The 16,287-nt window shown below is 33.3% G+C and overlaps 1 protein-coding gene across 1 annotated transcript in view; it reads left to right on the forward strand.

Annotated features, from left to right (window-relative positions):
* Positions 1-4: 4 nt before the first annotated feature.
* The window catches only part of LOC102805065 (solute carrier family 12 member 8-like), a 48,575-nt gene continuing 32,292 nt past the window's right edge, over positions 5-16,287 (forward strand). Inside the window, exons 1-2 of the mRNA XM_006822539.3 lie at positions 5-110; positions 9,203-9,462. Of these exons, the coding sequence (XP_006822602.1) occupies positions 9,286-9,462 (177 nt within the window). The 5' untranslated portion in view covers positions 5-110; positions 9,203-9,285. The remainder of the gene's footprint in view (positions 111-9,202; positions 9,463-16,287) is intronic.

The following is a 16,287-nucleotide window of genomic DNA, read 5'->3' on the forward strand; positions in this document are numbered from 1 at the left end:
GATCTAAAAGTGCAGCCAGCGAGTGGATGTGATGATATCTAAGTGAAAGATAAAAAACACAGAAAATTTGTCTTGATCAAGAATACTGACGAACACTGTTGACACAGACTGTGAGTATTAATATTTGATCTAATGTATTTGAAATATGAACGTTATTCTGTTGATAATTTCGTTAAAAATCACCCGATATGGAGCGTAATCGCTGGGTGTTATAATTTACCGGAAGCTGAGAAACAGTGCCGTGTTCAGCTAATAAAGTAGCTAGAATTTCGTAGGTAATGCACCAGGTGATGTCCATGACATCTGTATCGACTTATAGTATCCAACAATCACAGCTTATGTTATTGTCGTGCGCGTACTTATACGACCGTTAGACTGAGCTAAAAAAAATATCAACAACATTGTCGTCGTGGATCGATCACGATCAGTACAGTCTGCATCACAATGGATGTTTTAACATTAGATCCCCATAAATAGATTTAGATACGTAAAGAAAGACACTCGCGTTGACAGCTTCTGTTATTCTGTAAAAAACGGAAATTAATTATTGTAGAACATGTTTGATAAATATTGAACATGAGTGACAATATAATGTTATTCTAAATTTGAACGTTACACATAGTGGGGGGATGAATTATTGATGAAACATTTATCCTACAGCTGTCTGTACGATCCCTTTGATACTTATCTATAAAATTAATCACAAATAATTTAAAAAAAATCAGTTAGATCTAAAAATATTTTGTATGTGTTTTGGCTCATGTACATGCAACTTTTATACCACACACATATTTTTATATAGATATTTTTATTTTTAAAATTTATTGCTGCCATCTTTTCTTATCTGTCATCAAAACAATATACAATTTGTTATTTTTATATTTTTTATGTTTTTCCTAGGAAATTGTACAGGGTGCCTTATTATTAGAGATGCATGATATATATTTAATTTATGAAATACAAATATATATATACAAATTTTAATTTTCTGAATTTTCTACAAATATCATTGATACATTACATGACCGACCACTCAGTGATTTGATAGACAAATTGTCTTATTTATGTTTCTGTCATTGAAAAAAAAATCTACTTGTAATAATATTTATAATAACATAGTTAAATTTGCTTCATGATATTGAAATCTAGAAGATCAAAATAAGAAAACATAATTATGTACAATAATATGAAGTGAATTTACATCTGTATTTGTATACTAATGTCATACTGTATTTATTCCAATTACAATTTATGGGTTTTATGTGACTACACTAACTGGACCCAATAACGTTTGATCTGATGAACTGAGCCTATGTAGTCAGCATGTTTTCTATGAGATGCAGGCAATTGTATCTTGTCAACCAAAATGGCTGTCAATTTGAATATTTTCCATGGTAACATCACACTGTGTAACACAGCAAATGCTACTTCAGTTGCAATGCATGTAGCTAAAAAAGCTTACTTGTATACCCATGAGAATTTACAACTTATTCCTACATATACTAATTATTTCCTGCTTATTCTACTCTGTGATAAATGGAACACTTTTTAGTTGATCAGCCTCTTAACGTGAAAGGTCAAACAAATATTATACCACTTAATTCAGCAGTTTCTTTGCAAAATACAGATTTTGTATGGTTCTCGTAATAAGGATTTTTTCCCATTCTCAAAAAACATGGTGGGTGTCGCCATCACCAATGGTAAATTAGTACAAGTGAAAATTTATTGAATTGAGCATAACAAATGATAAATTGATAAAATTATCACATTTGTTGCTGAATTTTTTTGAGTATTGTCATTAATTTTTGACTGGGTTGTAATTTCACTATTTTCACTGATCTGTGAAATTTGCTAAATTAAATGCTTGTGAACATGTACAATAATTATGTAATTATTTTTTTTTCTCTGCCACATTCATGACAACATTTTAATAAATTTTAATTTTTTACTCAAAAAATTGGCTATTAAAACCCAGTGAAAAGGCTCAAACATCAAAACATGAAAATAAATGATTTTACAGTACTTTGAAAACACAAAACATAGATAAGGATGTGTAAAATTCGAATAATTCTGACTTTGAGAAAATACATTCACTTTAGATTTAATTAAGTTTGCAGCCAAATTCAATTTCTTATTAACTATTAGGAGGCTCTACTCTGTCACTTAATTAAAAACAATCAGCTAAATGTCTCGTTATCTATGCATATTGAAATACATGTACGATCATAAAAAAACTGTTGTTACCAAGTAGTGAGTTGGATAAGACTGGCACAGATGTGTATTACATAACGTAACCAGTGTGATAAGATTCAATATCCAGTGAACTTTCATACACATTCTCAATCACTAACAATTAAGTATAACATCTTCTATTTCTATGGTAACTCGCACATCATTGACGTACATGGACAAATTAGGCAGTGGCGTTTTGTAGTTGGCTGTGTGTTGTCATAGCAATATGCGTATTTGTAATTTAATGGCATTTCCAATCGCATAAGAGAATTAAGAATAGGTTGTACGGTAACTTGTGCAGGGTATACGAATTATTGAATTTCATTTCATTTTAAATTAATCATTTTAGATTTAAATATATTCAAATCCAGCCTCCTATTTGAATGAGATTAAAAAGAAATTAATTTGCACCCTTGCATATATGTTAATTTTTCTATGCAAAGTATTTTTTTAAGCACTTGTGAAATCCTGATTCAAATGAAAGGCTGAGTAATGCTGAACATATGGCGTAGTAATAGTCATTTATTTAGTGACATTCACAGATTTGAAGTATTGATAATCAGAATTTGTGAAATTGCCGATTCTACATTGACCTACATTGGTGTTTTGGGGATAAAATTACATTTGACATACTAAAAATATAAGATTAAAAATAAGGATCATGCAGTTATGCTGTATCCAATGAGTCGGAAATAATTACCTGAGTTGTGACTGGTCCGATGCAGATTTGCTTTACCACGCACGGTATTAAATGCTGCATAAATTATTTAGATCACAAGCAATATTGACAGTACATTTCTGTAAGATGAGTGGTGTGCCCTTTCGAGAACCCTTTCAAAGGTGTATTCGGTATGTAATTTATTATAAATATAGATACAGTTCCAATCATCATTTTTTAAAAGAAATTGCTAATCAAACAGAAAACTGATTTGATACATTCTGTGTATTTTGTCAAATATAAGTAACGATGGTGTTTTTGTGATTCTCTTGTGTCTGTATATGTATGCCATTATTCAATGAAAATGTCCTTCAAACAGCTACATTTAGCTTAGGGAAATGTTTCATGTGTTTCTTAATTAGTGGTTTATATTGTACTGGATTCTGCCGTAAATTCGCCCATCCGAAAAATAGCTTGGGCAGTTTCACTGCAGGTGGGCCCTTATTTGGGGTTCAAATTATCAAAAAAATTATCATCAATTATTTTTAGGGGGCATATATTTTCATTGAAAAATCCACCTACGCCGATTTTCAACCCCGGCAGTTGGACCACCCAAAACGAAACAAACTACATTTGTATTGCAGAAGCTAATCTAAGTTAAATTTGTATACTTTTCTTTTCTTGCTGGATCAAAAAGTAGACAGCGCATTTTTCTCCAAAAAAATCACATTAACGAACCTTGTGCGCCAAATACAATTGTTTTTGTTTTTTTCATTTTATTAGTAACGAAAATATATTCTAAATAAAAGAAGTTTCAAATAACAACGAATGCAACTGCATTGCTTAATAGCAAATGATCGTGGTAGCGCAATCCGGTCATGCTGCATTTTACAATTGTTGATTACTACCTAGTAATGATTATAATAACGTGCAAAAAGAATTGTTATAAAATGCAAATAAATTTCAACTTATTTCATCGTAAGGGAATGATTCCGATCACATTGTCAACGCTCGATGCTGAATATCCGCCATGTTTGACCTGACAGGTCAAATCGATAATTAACCAATGAAAATGATGGATGATGCCAACGTGTTCAAATTACCATAGAACATTTAAATATGTTGATATTATTGAACTCAGCGTGGAATAGATTTGCCGATGTTGTTGTACGATCTTTTGGCCTGGATTTCGATTGGAAAGTGGCATGATTTGATTTTGAATAAAAAAATTAGTTGTTTTCAAAAGATAAACTGAGCATTTGAAGAATAATTTAACATTATTTACAGCGATAACAGCTCATTGTCGAAATAAAGCTTACCCATTCACGGTAGTCGTAATGAACATCAATACTCTTGAATAGGCGAATTTACGGCAGAATCCGTGAAAGTACGTCCGCAGGATACACCGCATCACTCGTAAAAATAACTTCCATACGCAATGAAAGCCACGGGAAGGGTGTGGGGTTTTTGTAAAGAAAATATGTGTTTGAACAGTCTGGGGGCACTGTGTGTGGCTTCAGTATGCACAAAGACAGTATAGCCATGTGTAAACATGGTCGATGTGACCGTGTACTGTCTGAATGTTATTACATGTGTTGTGCTGATACATCCACTCAGTGTAGGATACTTATGAGTGAGCAAAATGGTAAAAATTATTGGAACTTTCTCACTATGAGGATGTTCGAGCTAGATTGAAGATTGTGATGTTCATCATGCTTTCATTTTATGGGTTCATCCTATCAGGATACCAAAAAAAAAATTGGGTTTACTGGACAATTTTGTTCAACTTACAAAATGTCATGAAAAATTGTTGAATCTGCCATTCTGGCATAATGAGATTATTTATTTCATATCTCAAAATTTTCCTTGCTGACATGGAATGAAAAATTAATATTATTATTTACATAAAATTTGTTGAGTTTCCAGAGTGATAATAAATGTAGCTTTTCATTACCGGTATATACAATGGGAGGCTATCTCCCATAATGCACTGCGTATATGTGCAGTATAAGGGATAACATACTAGATGTAATGTGAATTTTGAATTTAGCTCGAACTGTCTTGACAAATGTTTGTCGTCTTGGAAATACTATGTAATCATTCAATATTTGGAATGATTAGATACAGATGCACTGTGCAATACTGCAAAATGTTGACATTCTGTCCAAGGTTCTCCTGGGTTCTCCCCAGGGCATCATAGAGTTTGGGTTTCCAAACTGTAAAATTGTGGATAAACAAAGAATACAATAGAAGCATTTACATATTCTATTGTTATGCAAATTGGCTGATACTGTATGCAATTTTTGGGGGACACTGCTGTCAGAGACAGATATGTATAATAATATGACAGAACCCCACACCCTCCCCGTGGCTTTCGTTGCGTATGTAAGTTATTTTCACGAGTGATGCGGTGTATCCTGCGGCCGTACTTTCACGAGCGAAGCGAGTGAAAGTACAGCAGAATACACCACATCTCGAGTGAAAATAACTTCCATACGCAACGAAAGCCACGGGGAGGGTGTGGGGTTCTGTTATTATTACATATGTTCCATACTTGATTATTTCGTATGAAAGAAAGAACGTGCAAACCGGGATGGAATTTAGGTCGGGGAATCCCATTGCCCATTAATATGTTCCAATATAAGTGTTACGCCCTAGCAGCGCGTGTCAGTGTAGAACGCGCCCGGAGAACGCGTGTCACTGTTTGTTTGAAATTAAATAATCAGACGTCTAATCTGAGTCACTGTCCGAATAAATAACTCGTTGACGTTTAGTTGGGACCACGGCAGAACCAGAACTTGAACTGGACGACTATGATTCACAGTTTATGTTGAAGTTAAAAGTTCTGCCACATAATTGTGCATTGGCAAACATGCCGTGCAACTGCGGTACTCCACTGACGGGATGACTTTCGTCGACAGCGGTTGTCGCTGAGATGCACGCTACAACTTCGTGTGTGATGTTGCTTGCTGGTCGTGGATTGACTGAGTCTTGATTACCGGTTAAAATGCTGCTCTTTTGGTGTTGGTATTTTTTATTTGGAACTGAGTAACGCCACAACGTCGCCAGCAGAAACCTGGTATCTCGATGCTGATGGTTGCGGCTGGATAGTAATCGATGATTTTACTGCTGGTGGATCTTCTAAAAATAGTTCGGTAGCCAATGAAAATACCATGTTCATTTGCATATCGACCGTGAAAATACCGAAAACATTATTGCATGGGTGATATGCAAATTAGTTTGGGCCAAAATAAGTGACTGTCTGAAAGTACCATTACTGTTGTTCAAATTTCATTTCACTCGGCAAGTATATTCATGTACCCCAGGGGGAAAATATCATACTTCTAAATATTGTTTATTTCGAAAAACTGTACTCCTGAAGGGACTACTTTGTTTGCTCGCAGACCTCATTTGCATATGGGTTGTGGAAATACCGATTTTGATTTCAGGGACGAATCAAAATAAACTGCAGTACATATGTAATAATATGAGGTTATTAGGAGGATACCTCAAAGTATGCTCAAAGACAAGAGTATCTGGTAGTTGATGACAGTAACTTGTGGCATTACGGTGACAGATGAATAATTATGTTACAATTACATTACATAGTACGTGATCATCACATTCTGTGTGGGTGACATTAACATAACGATATGTACCATCATTCTTGCTTGACTGCATTCTGTTTTACATCACAAGGTTAAATGAAAAATGTATGTTAGAATTGAAAAGTGCCTGCATTTATCATGTAAGTTAAAGTTACAAATGTACTGATACAAATGTACATACATGTACCTCCGTGAATAATACTATAAATACCAGTAAGTCATATAAACAGAAACATGGATTCTCTTTTCTTAGTAACAAATGTAGTTAAATTTCAAGATGAATTACCGGTAGTAAAAATTACATAATGATGTGTATAAGAATTGTTGCTATCAACACTTAAACAATTCCTAGAGAAACATAGTTTAACATTCTTTCAGAGTTTATAGAAGCTTGCTTTCTTCTAAATTTTAGAGACAATTCTTGTATAAAATTTATTTTCATAGATTTCGGTGGATGTTGATCAGAATAGGGTATGCCAGTTTAGTTTCATTCGCCGTAACTTTGGTCCACATATTTTTGGTTCAGTATTGTAGGCTGTTTGCCTTATATACAATATCAGCTTCACAAAAACAAAAGAAGGATCCACATATGTGCTTGTATTTGACCTGCTGGTTATAGCGCATTATTATATTGCCAGTATGATTGAAAGATAAACCCCACACCCTGTCCTAAACATGAAATACTGTTTCTGTAACAAAATAGTCTAAATATGTACCATCTGCACTTGTACATATTCAATTTACATATAAACAACAAATAGAGGCCAAAGTCTTGCCTGACACAAACACATTAAAAAAAAAAACTGAAACTGTTTCAGTAATCTACTGCCTGATGTTTTACAAATTCAGAACACATTATTGGTGTCAGCACATTTGTTGCAGAGTGCAGCTGTGACAGAATCAGGCTTCCAGAGACTCTGTTTAATACTTTGCTGTGTATTTTCTGACATGCGCTTTTCAAGTTGTCTTATTGTCTTAAACTGAACACAATACATGCAGTAACTATTTCAGATCATGACATACGCTTTGTTGAGAACTTTACTTACCATGGTTATAGTTTGACTACTAGAAATGGTCAGTAATTCTACATAAGATCTAATATCCAAATGCAGTAATAATGTGAAATGTATTTTATTCAAAGCAGATTGTTTGGTTATCCAAGGGACTGTATAGCTAGTACTTTGTTTGTTACAAACTGTTTTAACTGTATTTATCAAAATCTTTCTAAATTAAATTGTCTTCTTCTGTAATAATTTATGTTGTGTGATGGTTGTCAGTAATTTTCCATCACTTGAATAAGCTGCTGTGCTCATTATTACATTTGTTAGTCCCTGTTCAGACGCAGTCTGAAAACGGGGACTTATGGTTTGACCTCTGTGTGTCTGTGCATCCTTATGTGTGTTCGGACCTATATCTTAGACATGCCTGGACTGATTACATTCAAACTTCACACATACATCATACATAATATTATACATATGCACATCAATTTGTTTCACTATCTGATTCAAGATGGCTGAATGGCGGCCATTTTTGTGCTGAAAAATCATTGATATCAAGCATTTATGGATGGATTTTGTTCAAACTTGGTGCATATGTTAGACATTATAGGACCTTCATGCACGGTATTTTGTTTTTCAGATCAGACTTTCTCATTAAAATTTTTCTGAACTTTTTTTGTATATTCTTCAATATTTCTGGAAATGAACCCTACATGTAATTCTGGAACCAACAGACAAAATTTGAGTCAATTTTCAGTTTTAATTAAAAAAATGTGGCTATTTTTGTCCCAATCGTCTGAAGGAAAGTGCAGACTATAAACAAGACTATTTTTTAAATTATGAATTATATTTATTGAGGCATGCTGGCATAATTTGAAATTATTATATTTTCGTTCTACCCATGCTATGTACATATTTGGTATGAAATGCATATGATTTGTAGTGGTTATGGGATTACTGGATCCCTGATGTGTTGTAAATTCAGTACAAATGTACAGATGTTTAGGTATTTTAGATCATGCGTATATATCATGTGCAAGGCATCCAATGTGACCAAAAAAAACCCAAGATGAGATGTCACCCTGGTAAAGCATACTTGGGAGCCTTGGACATGTTTTTAATTAAACACTTGAGTCAGCTTACGAAAGTATAGAAATACATGAAAAATGTCACTGTACAATGGTTTGAATAAAATGAAAAATACAATATTTAGTCTTGAGTGATTTGGTCAGTGTGTATATGTCATACCGTACTTTCCCCTCCAGTTTTCTTTTGTTCACCCATTTTTCCTTACCTATTTGCAATGTAACATTCTACGCATAAAGTTTATCAAGGGTCTTATAGTTTGCCTTGAACATGTTACTGTGCATGTAGAAGAAGAAATCTACATAAATTTGGTTGTCCAATTTGATGGGTTATTATAACCATGTGAGTACCGGTAGCTCCCTTCCATGTTTGCCATGGACTGAGTGTTGTCCATAAATTCAACACCATATTGATAGATGCTGAACTTGATTCAAAATGATGCTTTTCACCACCAGACTTTCTTTTCCAAATTTACAAGTCACTTAATGTTAATTCTTATGATGCCTCATCCAGTACATTGCTTTGTGGAATTCATTAAAATATTAGTGATATGAATTTCTGTTATCTGAACATGCAGCTGTCAGTCTTACCCTATTTCTCATTATTCAAATCTATAGGTGTGTGCAACATTGTGACATCATGAGGGAGACAAATTGAGCTAATTCTGCAGTTTCTGTAAAATTCCCTACATCTTTCAATAATGGCTGACAAGTACGAGCCATTAGAGACATCAGAAAGTCTGGTTAAGAAAGAAGGATCCAAACGAAATGTAGAATGGAGTAAATATGGTCTGAGTGACGATGTCTGTCAACCAGGTAGTGATGGAAGTTACCAGCAAAGTTCACCTCAAGTACAGGAATTATTTGATGAACAGCAGGTAAGCAGAACAAAATGTCACCTGTCACTGGATTCCATATAACTAATAATTCAAACTTTCTTATAAATCTCATTTCAGAACTTTTGGCTTAATAGTTTTAAATTGTTGTATTGTTCATATTATCGTATAGGTGGTTAATTTTTTTTAATGAAGTTGAATAATGGCTGGTCTCATATCTTGGGATCTCTAAAATATTTTGTTATTTTAGTGGCAATTTATGTCGGTTGGGTTATGCAACTGGCCTCTTACTGGATTGTTCAAAAATTATTTTAAAGTAGTAACATTTTTAATTGAGAAAAGAAGAAATAGAAAACATTAAGATTTATACATATTAATGTAATTTTCCCTAATTCAACCTCTAATGTTGTGTAACATTTTGAAAAAATCTAAATTTATTACATTCACTAATGACAGAGAGCATAGCAATATCCATATTTTATGACATGCAAGGAATTGAAACATCTGTTATGTATTTAGTATGCACTCATGGGCAGACATTTTCCCCTAAATCAGGAAACTGATGTATTTAAATGGAAAAGGAAAATTACACAACAAATCTGTATTTGTTACTGTTAGCTATTATATCATCAATATTTCAAGATTTTAAGAGAATTTACATGTAGTACTGGATATGAATGCATGCAGTCACTGTCTTTTCTGGTTGCAAATTCCGCCACATAGCTGCAGTGTGTACATGTATTACTGGATATGAATGCATGCAGTCACTGTCTTTTCTGGTTGCAAATTCCGCCACATAGCTGCAGTGTGTACATGTATTACTGGATATGAATGCATGCAGTCACTGTCTTTTCTGGTTGCAAATTCCGCCACATAGCTGCAGTGTGTACATGTATTACTGGATATGAATGCATGCAGTCACTGTCTTTTCTGGTTGCAAATTCCGCCACATAGCTGCAGTGTGTACATGTATTACTGGATATGAATGCATGCAGTCACTGTCTTTTCTGGTTGCAAATTCCGCCAGATAGCTGCAGTGTGTACATGTATTACTGGATATGAATGCATGCAGTCACTGTCTTTTCTGGTTGCAAATTCCGCCACATAGCTGCAGTGTGTACATGTATTACTGGATATGAATGCATGCAGTCACTGTCTTTTCTGGTTGCAAATTCCGCCACATAGCTGCAGTGTGTACATGTAGTACTGGATATGAATGCATGCAGTCACTGTCTTTTCTGGTTGCAAATTCCGCCACATAGCTGCAGTGTGTACATGTATTACTGGATATGAATGCATGCAGTCACTGTCTTTTCTGGTTGCAAATTCCGCCACATAGCTGCAGTGTGTACATGTATTACTGGATATGAATGCATGCAGTCACTGTCTTTTCTGGTTGCAAATTCCGCCACATACATGTAGCTGCAGTGTGTACATGTATTACTGGATATGAATGCATGCAGTCACTGTCTTTTCTGGTTGCAAATTCCGCCAGATAGCTGCAGTGTGTACATGTAGTACTGGATATGAATGCATGCAGTCACTGTCTTTTCTGGTTGCAAATTCCGCCACATAGCTGCAGTGTGTACATGTATTACTGGATATGAATGCATGCAGTCACTGTCTTTTCTGGTTGCAAATTCCGCCACATAGCTGCAGTGTGTACATGTAGTACTGGATATGAATGCATGCAGTCACTGTCTTTTCTGGTTGCAAATTCCGCAAGATAGCTGCAGTGTGTACATGTAGTAAGACTTGAATTTCTCAGCAACAAAATGCAATTAATATGTATAAGACATGATATGTGATAGAAAGGGAAATTTTTATCTTGTCTTGTAACACCTGGAATAATTTTCACAATCAAGCAAAATTTCTTTGACAAAACACTTTGATAAGCTTCATCAAGTCAGCCAGCCAGGATTACAGAAAGATAATTTTCACAATCAAGCAAAATTTCTTTGACAAAACACTTTGATAAGCTTCATCAAGTCAGCCAGCCAGGATTACAGAAAGATAATTTTCACAATCAAGCAAAATTTCTTTGACAAAACACTTTGATAAGCTTCATCAAGTCAGCCAGCCAGGATTACAGAAAGATAATTGTCATGTTATTCTTAATGGTTCACGTCACTGCCCAGCAACCATCACTCGTGAAAACAAGTCAAAAATTGTCAAAAAACAGTACTTTGGGTTATTCGCTAGAATTCTTCAGAAAGTTTATTCTTACATGTGCAACATGTGTAAATTTGGTTGATTACCTCAAAGTGTATTGTTTTCACCGGCTCTTTAACCAGCGTTCCACAGCAGTTTGCTCTTAGCCATTAGAACTACATTGTACAGTGGTGCATGTGCGAGCAACATAGAACATTCTGTAACGTAGCTTTGACCTGAGACTATTATATTATTGGATAATTACATTTACTACCATATGTGTTTAAACCAAAATGAGAAATTTCAAAATACAATCACTATTTTATACACATACATATTATAATCACTATTGCAGTTAATTTTATTAAACTTTCTTTTTTTACCAGTGGAGTATTGGTTACATGAATAAGCATGCATGTTTAAAACCATCTGGGCTTCATTCATTGTCTCATCTAAAATGAGGGTTTGTAGAGTTTTATGTTTGGTCAATAAATGTATGTATGTATGTCTTTTGAATAGTAATGAATGGTGACTGTATGTCCAAACCAGCTACATTTGTATTCTATTTGCTATTAAGTATATGATTTGTAAAACAGTACTTTCCTGGCCTGGTATAAGTAACGCTAATAAGTGTGTATATACTACAGTTTTAGATTATGTGATTTCTTGACTCGCCACAATTTAGTAGTCATGCATGGTCTCGATTAATTTTCTACATTAATAAAAGCAGTTTGACTGCGATTTTTTCATTAAATAAATTTATGTACAATATACCTTTTGGCAGCCATATTGAAACAAATTGTTGTAATTTAATGTACCTTTTGGAGGATATCCTGACACACACATCAGAGAATTTCCATCAAAAATTTTATAATAGGCTAACCCTAATATTTACTACAGAACTGTTTATGTGTAATTATATTTATCCTGTCAAAAGAAAACTGTCATATTTCTGAAAAAAATGACGTGTATGTGACAGCTGACAATAAATGACCACATGTACATGTATAAAGCCTTATTTATTACTTTCAGTTATTTGTGTATCTGAACACATAGCATTTGCTATACCATATTTGCTCTATTAGTAGCGCATGGCCAAAATACTTTAATGATCGATTCAGTATACTACTTTATGTATGTGCTTCTATTGGAGATTCACTTCTAATAGAGCAAATGCAGTGCGTTCATTTAGTAGATACGTGTACCTATACAATGTTCATAACTTTTCATATTTAAATGCAGTGCGTTCATTTAGTAGATACGTGTACCTATACAATGTTCATAACTTTTCATATTTAAATGCAGTGCGTTCATTTAGTAGATACGTGTACCTATACAATGTTCATAACTTTTCATATTTAAATGCAGTGCGTTCATTTAGTAGATACGTGTACCTATACAATGTTCATAACTTTTCATATTTAAATGCAGTGCGTTCATTTAGTAGATACGTGTACCTATACAATGTTCATAACTTTTCATATTTAAATGCAGTGCGTTCATTTAGTAGATACGTGTACCTATACAATGTTCATAACTTTTCATATTTAAATGCAGTGCGTTCATTTAGTAGATACGTGTACCTTTACAATGTTCATAACTTTTCATATTTAAATGCAGTGCGTTCATTTAGTAGATACGTGTACCTTTACAATGTTCATAACTTTTCATATTTAAATGCAGTGCGTTCATTTAGTAGATACGTGTACCTATACAATGTTCATAACTTTTCATATTTAAATGCAGTGCGTTCATTTAGTAGATACGTGTACCTTTACAATGTTCATAACTTTTCATATTTAAATGCAGTGCGTTCATTTAGTAGATACGTGTACCTATACAATGTTCATAACTTTTCATATTTAAATGCAGTGCGTTCATTTAGTAGATACGTGTACCTATACAATGTTCATAACTTTTCATATTTAAATGCAGTGCGTTCATTTAGTAGATACGTGTACCTATACAATGTTCATAACTTTTCATATTTAAATGCAGTGCGTTCATTTAGTAGATACGTGTACCTATACAATGTTCATAACTTTTCATATTTAAATGCAGTGCGTTCATTTAGTAGATACGTGTACCTATACAATGTTCATAACTTTTCATATTTAAATGCAGTGCGTTCATTTAGTAGATACGTGTACCTATACAATGTTCATAACTTTTCATATTTAAATGCAGTGCGTTCATTTAGTAGATACGTGTACCTATACAATGTTCATAACTTTTCATATTTAAATGCAGTGCGTTCATTTAGTAGATACGTGTACCTATACAATGTTCATAACTTTTCATATTTAAATGCAGTGCGTTCATTTAGTAGATACGTGTACCTTTACAATGTTCATAACTTTTCATATTTAAATGCAGTGCGTTCATTTAGTAGATACGTGTACCTATACAATGCTCATAACTTTTCATATTTAAATGCAGTGCGTTCATTTAGTAGATACGTGTACCTATACAATGTTCATAACTTTTCATATTTAAATGCAGTGCGTTCATTTAGTAGATACGTGTACCTATACAATGTTCATAACTTTTCATATTCAAATGCAGTGCGTTCATTTAGTAGATACGTGTACCTATACAATGTTCATAACTTTTCATATTTAAATGCAGTGCGTTCATTTAGTAGATACGTGTACCTATACAATGTTCATAACTTTTCATATTTAAATGCAGTGCGTTCATTTAGTAGATACGTGTACCTATACAATGTTCATAACTTTTCATATTTAAATGCAGTGCGTTCATTTAGTAGATACGTGTACCTATACAATGTTCATAACTTTTCATATTTAAATGCAGTGCGTTCATTTAGTAGATACGTGTACCTATACAATGTTCATAACTTTTCATATTCAAATGCAGATAATCAGTTGAAAGGTCAGTGTTGTTGTACGTGTCATTTTCGATATTGTTCCATACCATATAACACGTACAATTCATGTACATGTAAAATGTTTTAGTTGACATGAAATTTGTGTTCTGACTACAAGCATAGTACAGTGATAATGATATAAATTCTGATGAAATATTTTTTTCATAATGGTCAATAATGTATACTACCTTGAAGAATGATAATTTAGACATGCCTGTCATTTTGAAGACAACAAAATGTCTGGAACTTGCATTTCAGATACACTACTGTATGTAGTTTATCGGTGACATTATGTCTTTTGCTTACAATTAGCTATAAGTAAAAACAGTTGCACTGAAAACTGCTTTTTTTAAGTGACCTTTATGCATTTTGAACAATTTAAAATGACTTTTGTCAAGGATTTTCTGATAATGGCAGAGCCTGAAGACCTGGCATGTGTTTCATAGTAGGAACATTTTGCCTTCTATAATTTACAGGGGTGAAGCGAAGGCTGTTCCAAGCAGTATGATTTTCCATTAAAATGCACTACAGATGCACAGAAATTTCAGAAACAAACAAAATGAGAAAAAAACAAAACAAAGAAAAACAATAAAACTGACAAAATAAATGAAGTACATATAAAATGGGAAAATAATAATTGTACGTGTACGCTCATCACATCACTTATGCATTTGTGTCATGACAGCTTCCTTGTTCACATCTGCATACATTTGTAAATCTACTGTTATACTTTTTAATTTGTGTTTAGCCCATACCTTATTTTGTGAAGCATGGTCAGAATAATATAATTATCCCTTTTCTGATTCATAGCATTTTGAAAGGATTCTATAGTATAGCTTCCTTCATCACTTTTATTACTGTATTCATAAGAGTCAGCCATTTTAAAATGGCAATGCTGTAGCCCCTTGTTTTATTTTGTGAACCAAACCTGAAATCATTATTAGTACACAATTCTCATTCCTTGCACACTAATTATAATACATTTATATTGTCTTGTGTGTGTTAGTTTCTACAAAAGCTTGGCTCAAAATCCCTCCAGCATGAGGTCATCAAATAATATATTATTTAATAATTATACATAACAAATTTTTTTCTGAAACCATTTTGTATTAACAAGAACCTTACTAAAAAAAATTGTAGTTCAAATTATACAGATAAATGTTAATATTCTCTAGACACCAGTATGTTAGGTGACATTATTTAAAGTCATAAAGTCATCGTAGTTCAGTACAAGAATTGGGTCAATCATGTTGTGAATATAGATTATAACCTAACTTGGGAGACAACGTTTTAGATTCATTATTAATTAATACTAAATATTAAAATATTTCTTCTACAAACTTCTGTTTAGAATTGAAACTGTTAATGTGTAAAGCTCATTAATCTAAAACTAGATATGTTTACTAGGTTAATCAAACTATTTTCCATTCACTGTGAAATCCTGCGAATCGTACATAAAAACATGACAAACAAAGGTGATAGCATTGTAGTAATGTCAAAACATCGCATGGGATTCGACGAGCGCAAAAGTATTTTGGTTGTATTTCCATGGTTCATAATGTGCTATACAAATTTGATGATGGTCAATTTTAATAATTTATTAATACCTCAACGCATTATTCCTCTCAAAGATTTTATTTCGACAGAAAATAAAGAAATTCAAAATCAAATCGCTTGATATTCGTGGCAGATGTGGCTATCACTTATTTTAGCACAACGCAATGCAATAAAAAATTACCTATTTCAGTAGATTTCATATTATTTGTGGCTTGTTTGTGAAGTAAACAATACACTAGGGTTAAATTTGAATATTAAGCCCTGAACAG

This window comes from Saccoglossus kowalevskii, chromosome 14 (assembly GCF_978046115.1).
Source record: "Saccoglossus kowalevskii chromosome 14, keSacKowa6.1, whole genome shotgun sequence".
In the NCBI taxonomy this organism is placed as follows: domain Eukaryota; kingdom Metazoa; phylum Hemichordata; class Enteropneusta; family Harrimaniidae; genus Saccoglossus; species Saccoglossus kowalevskii.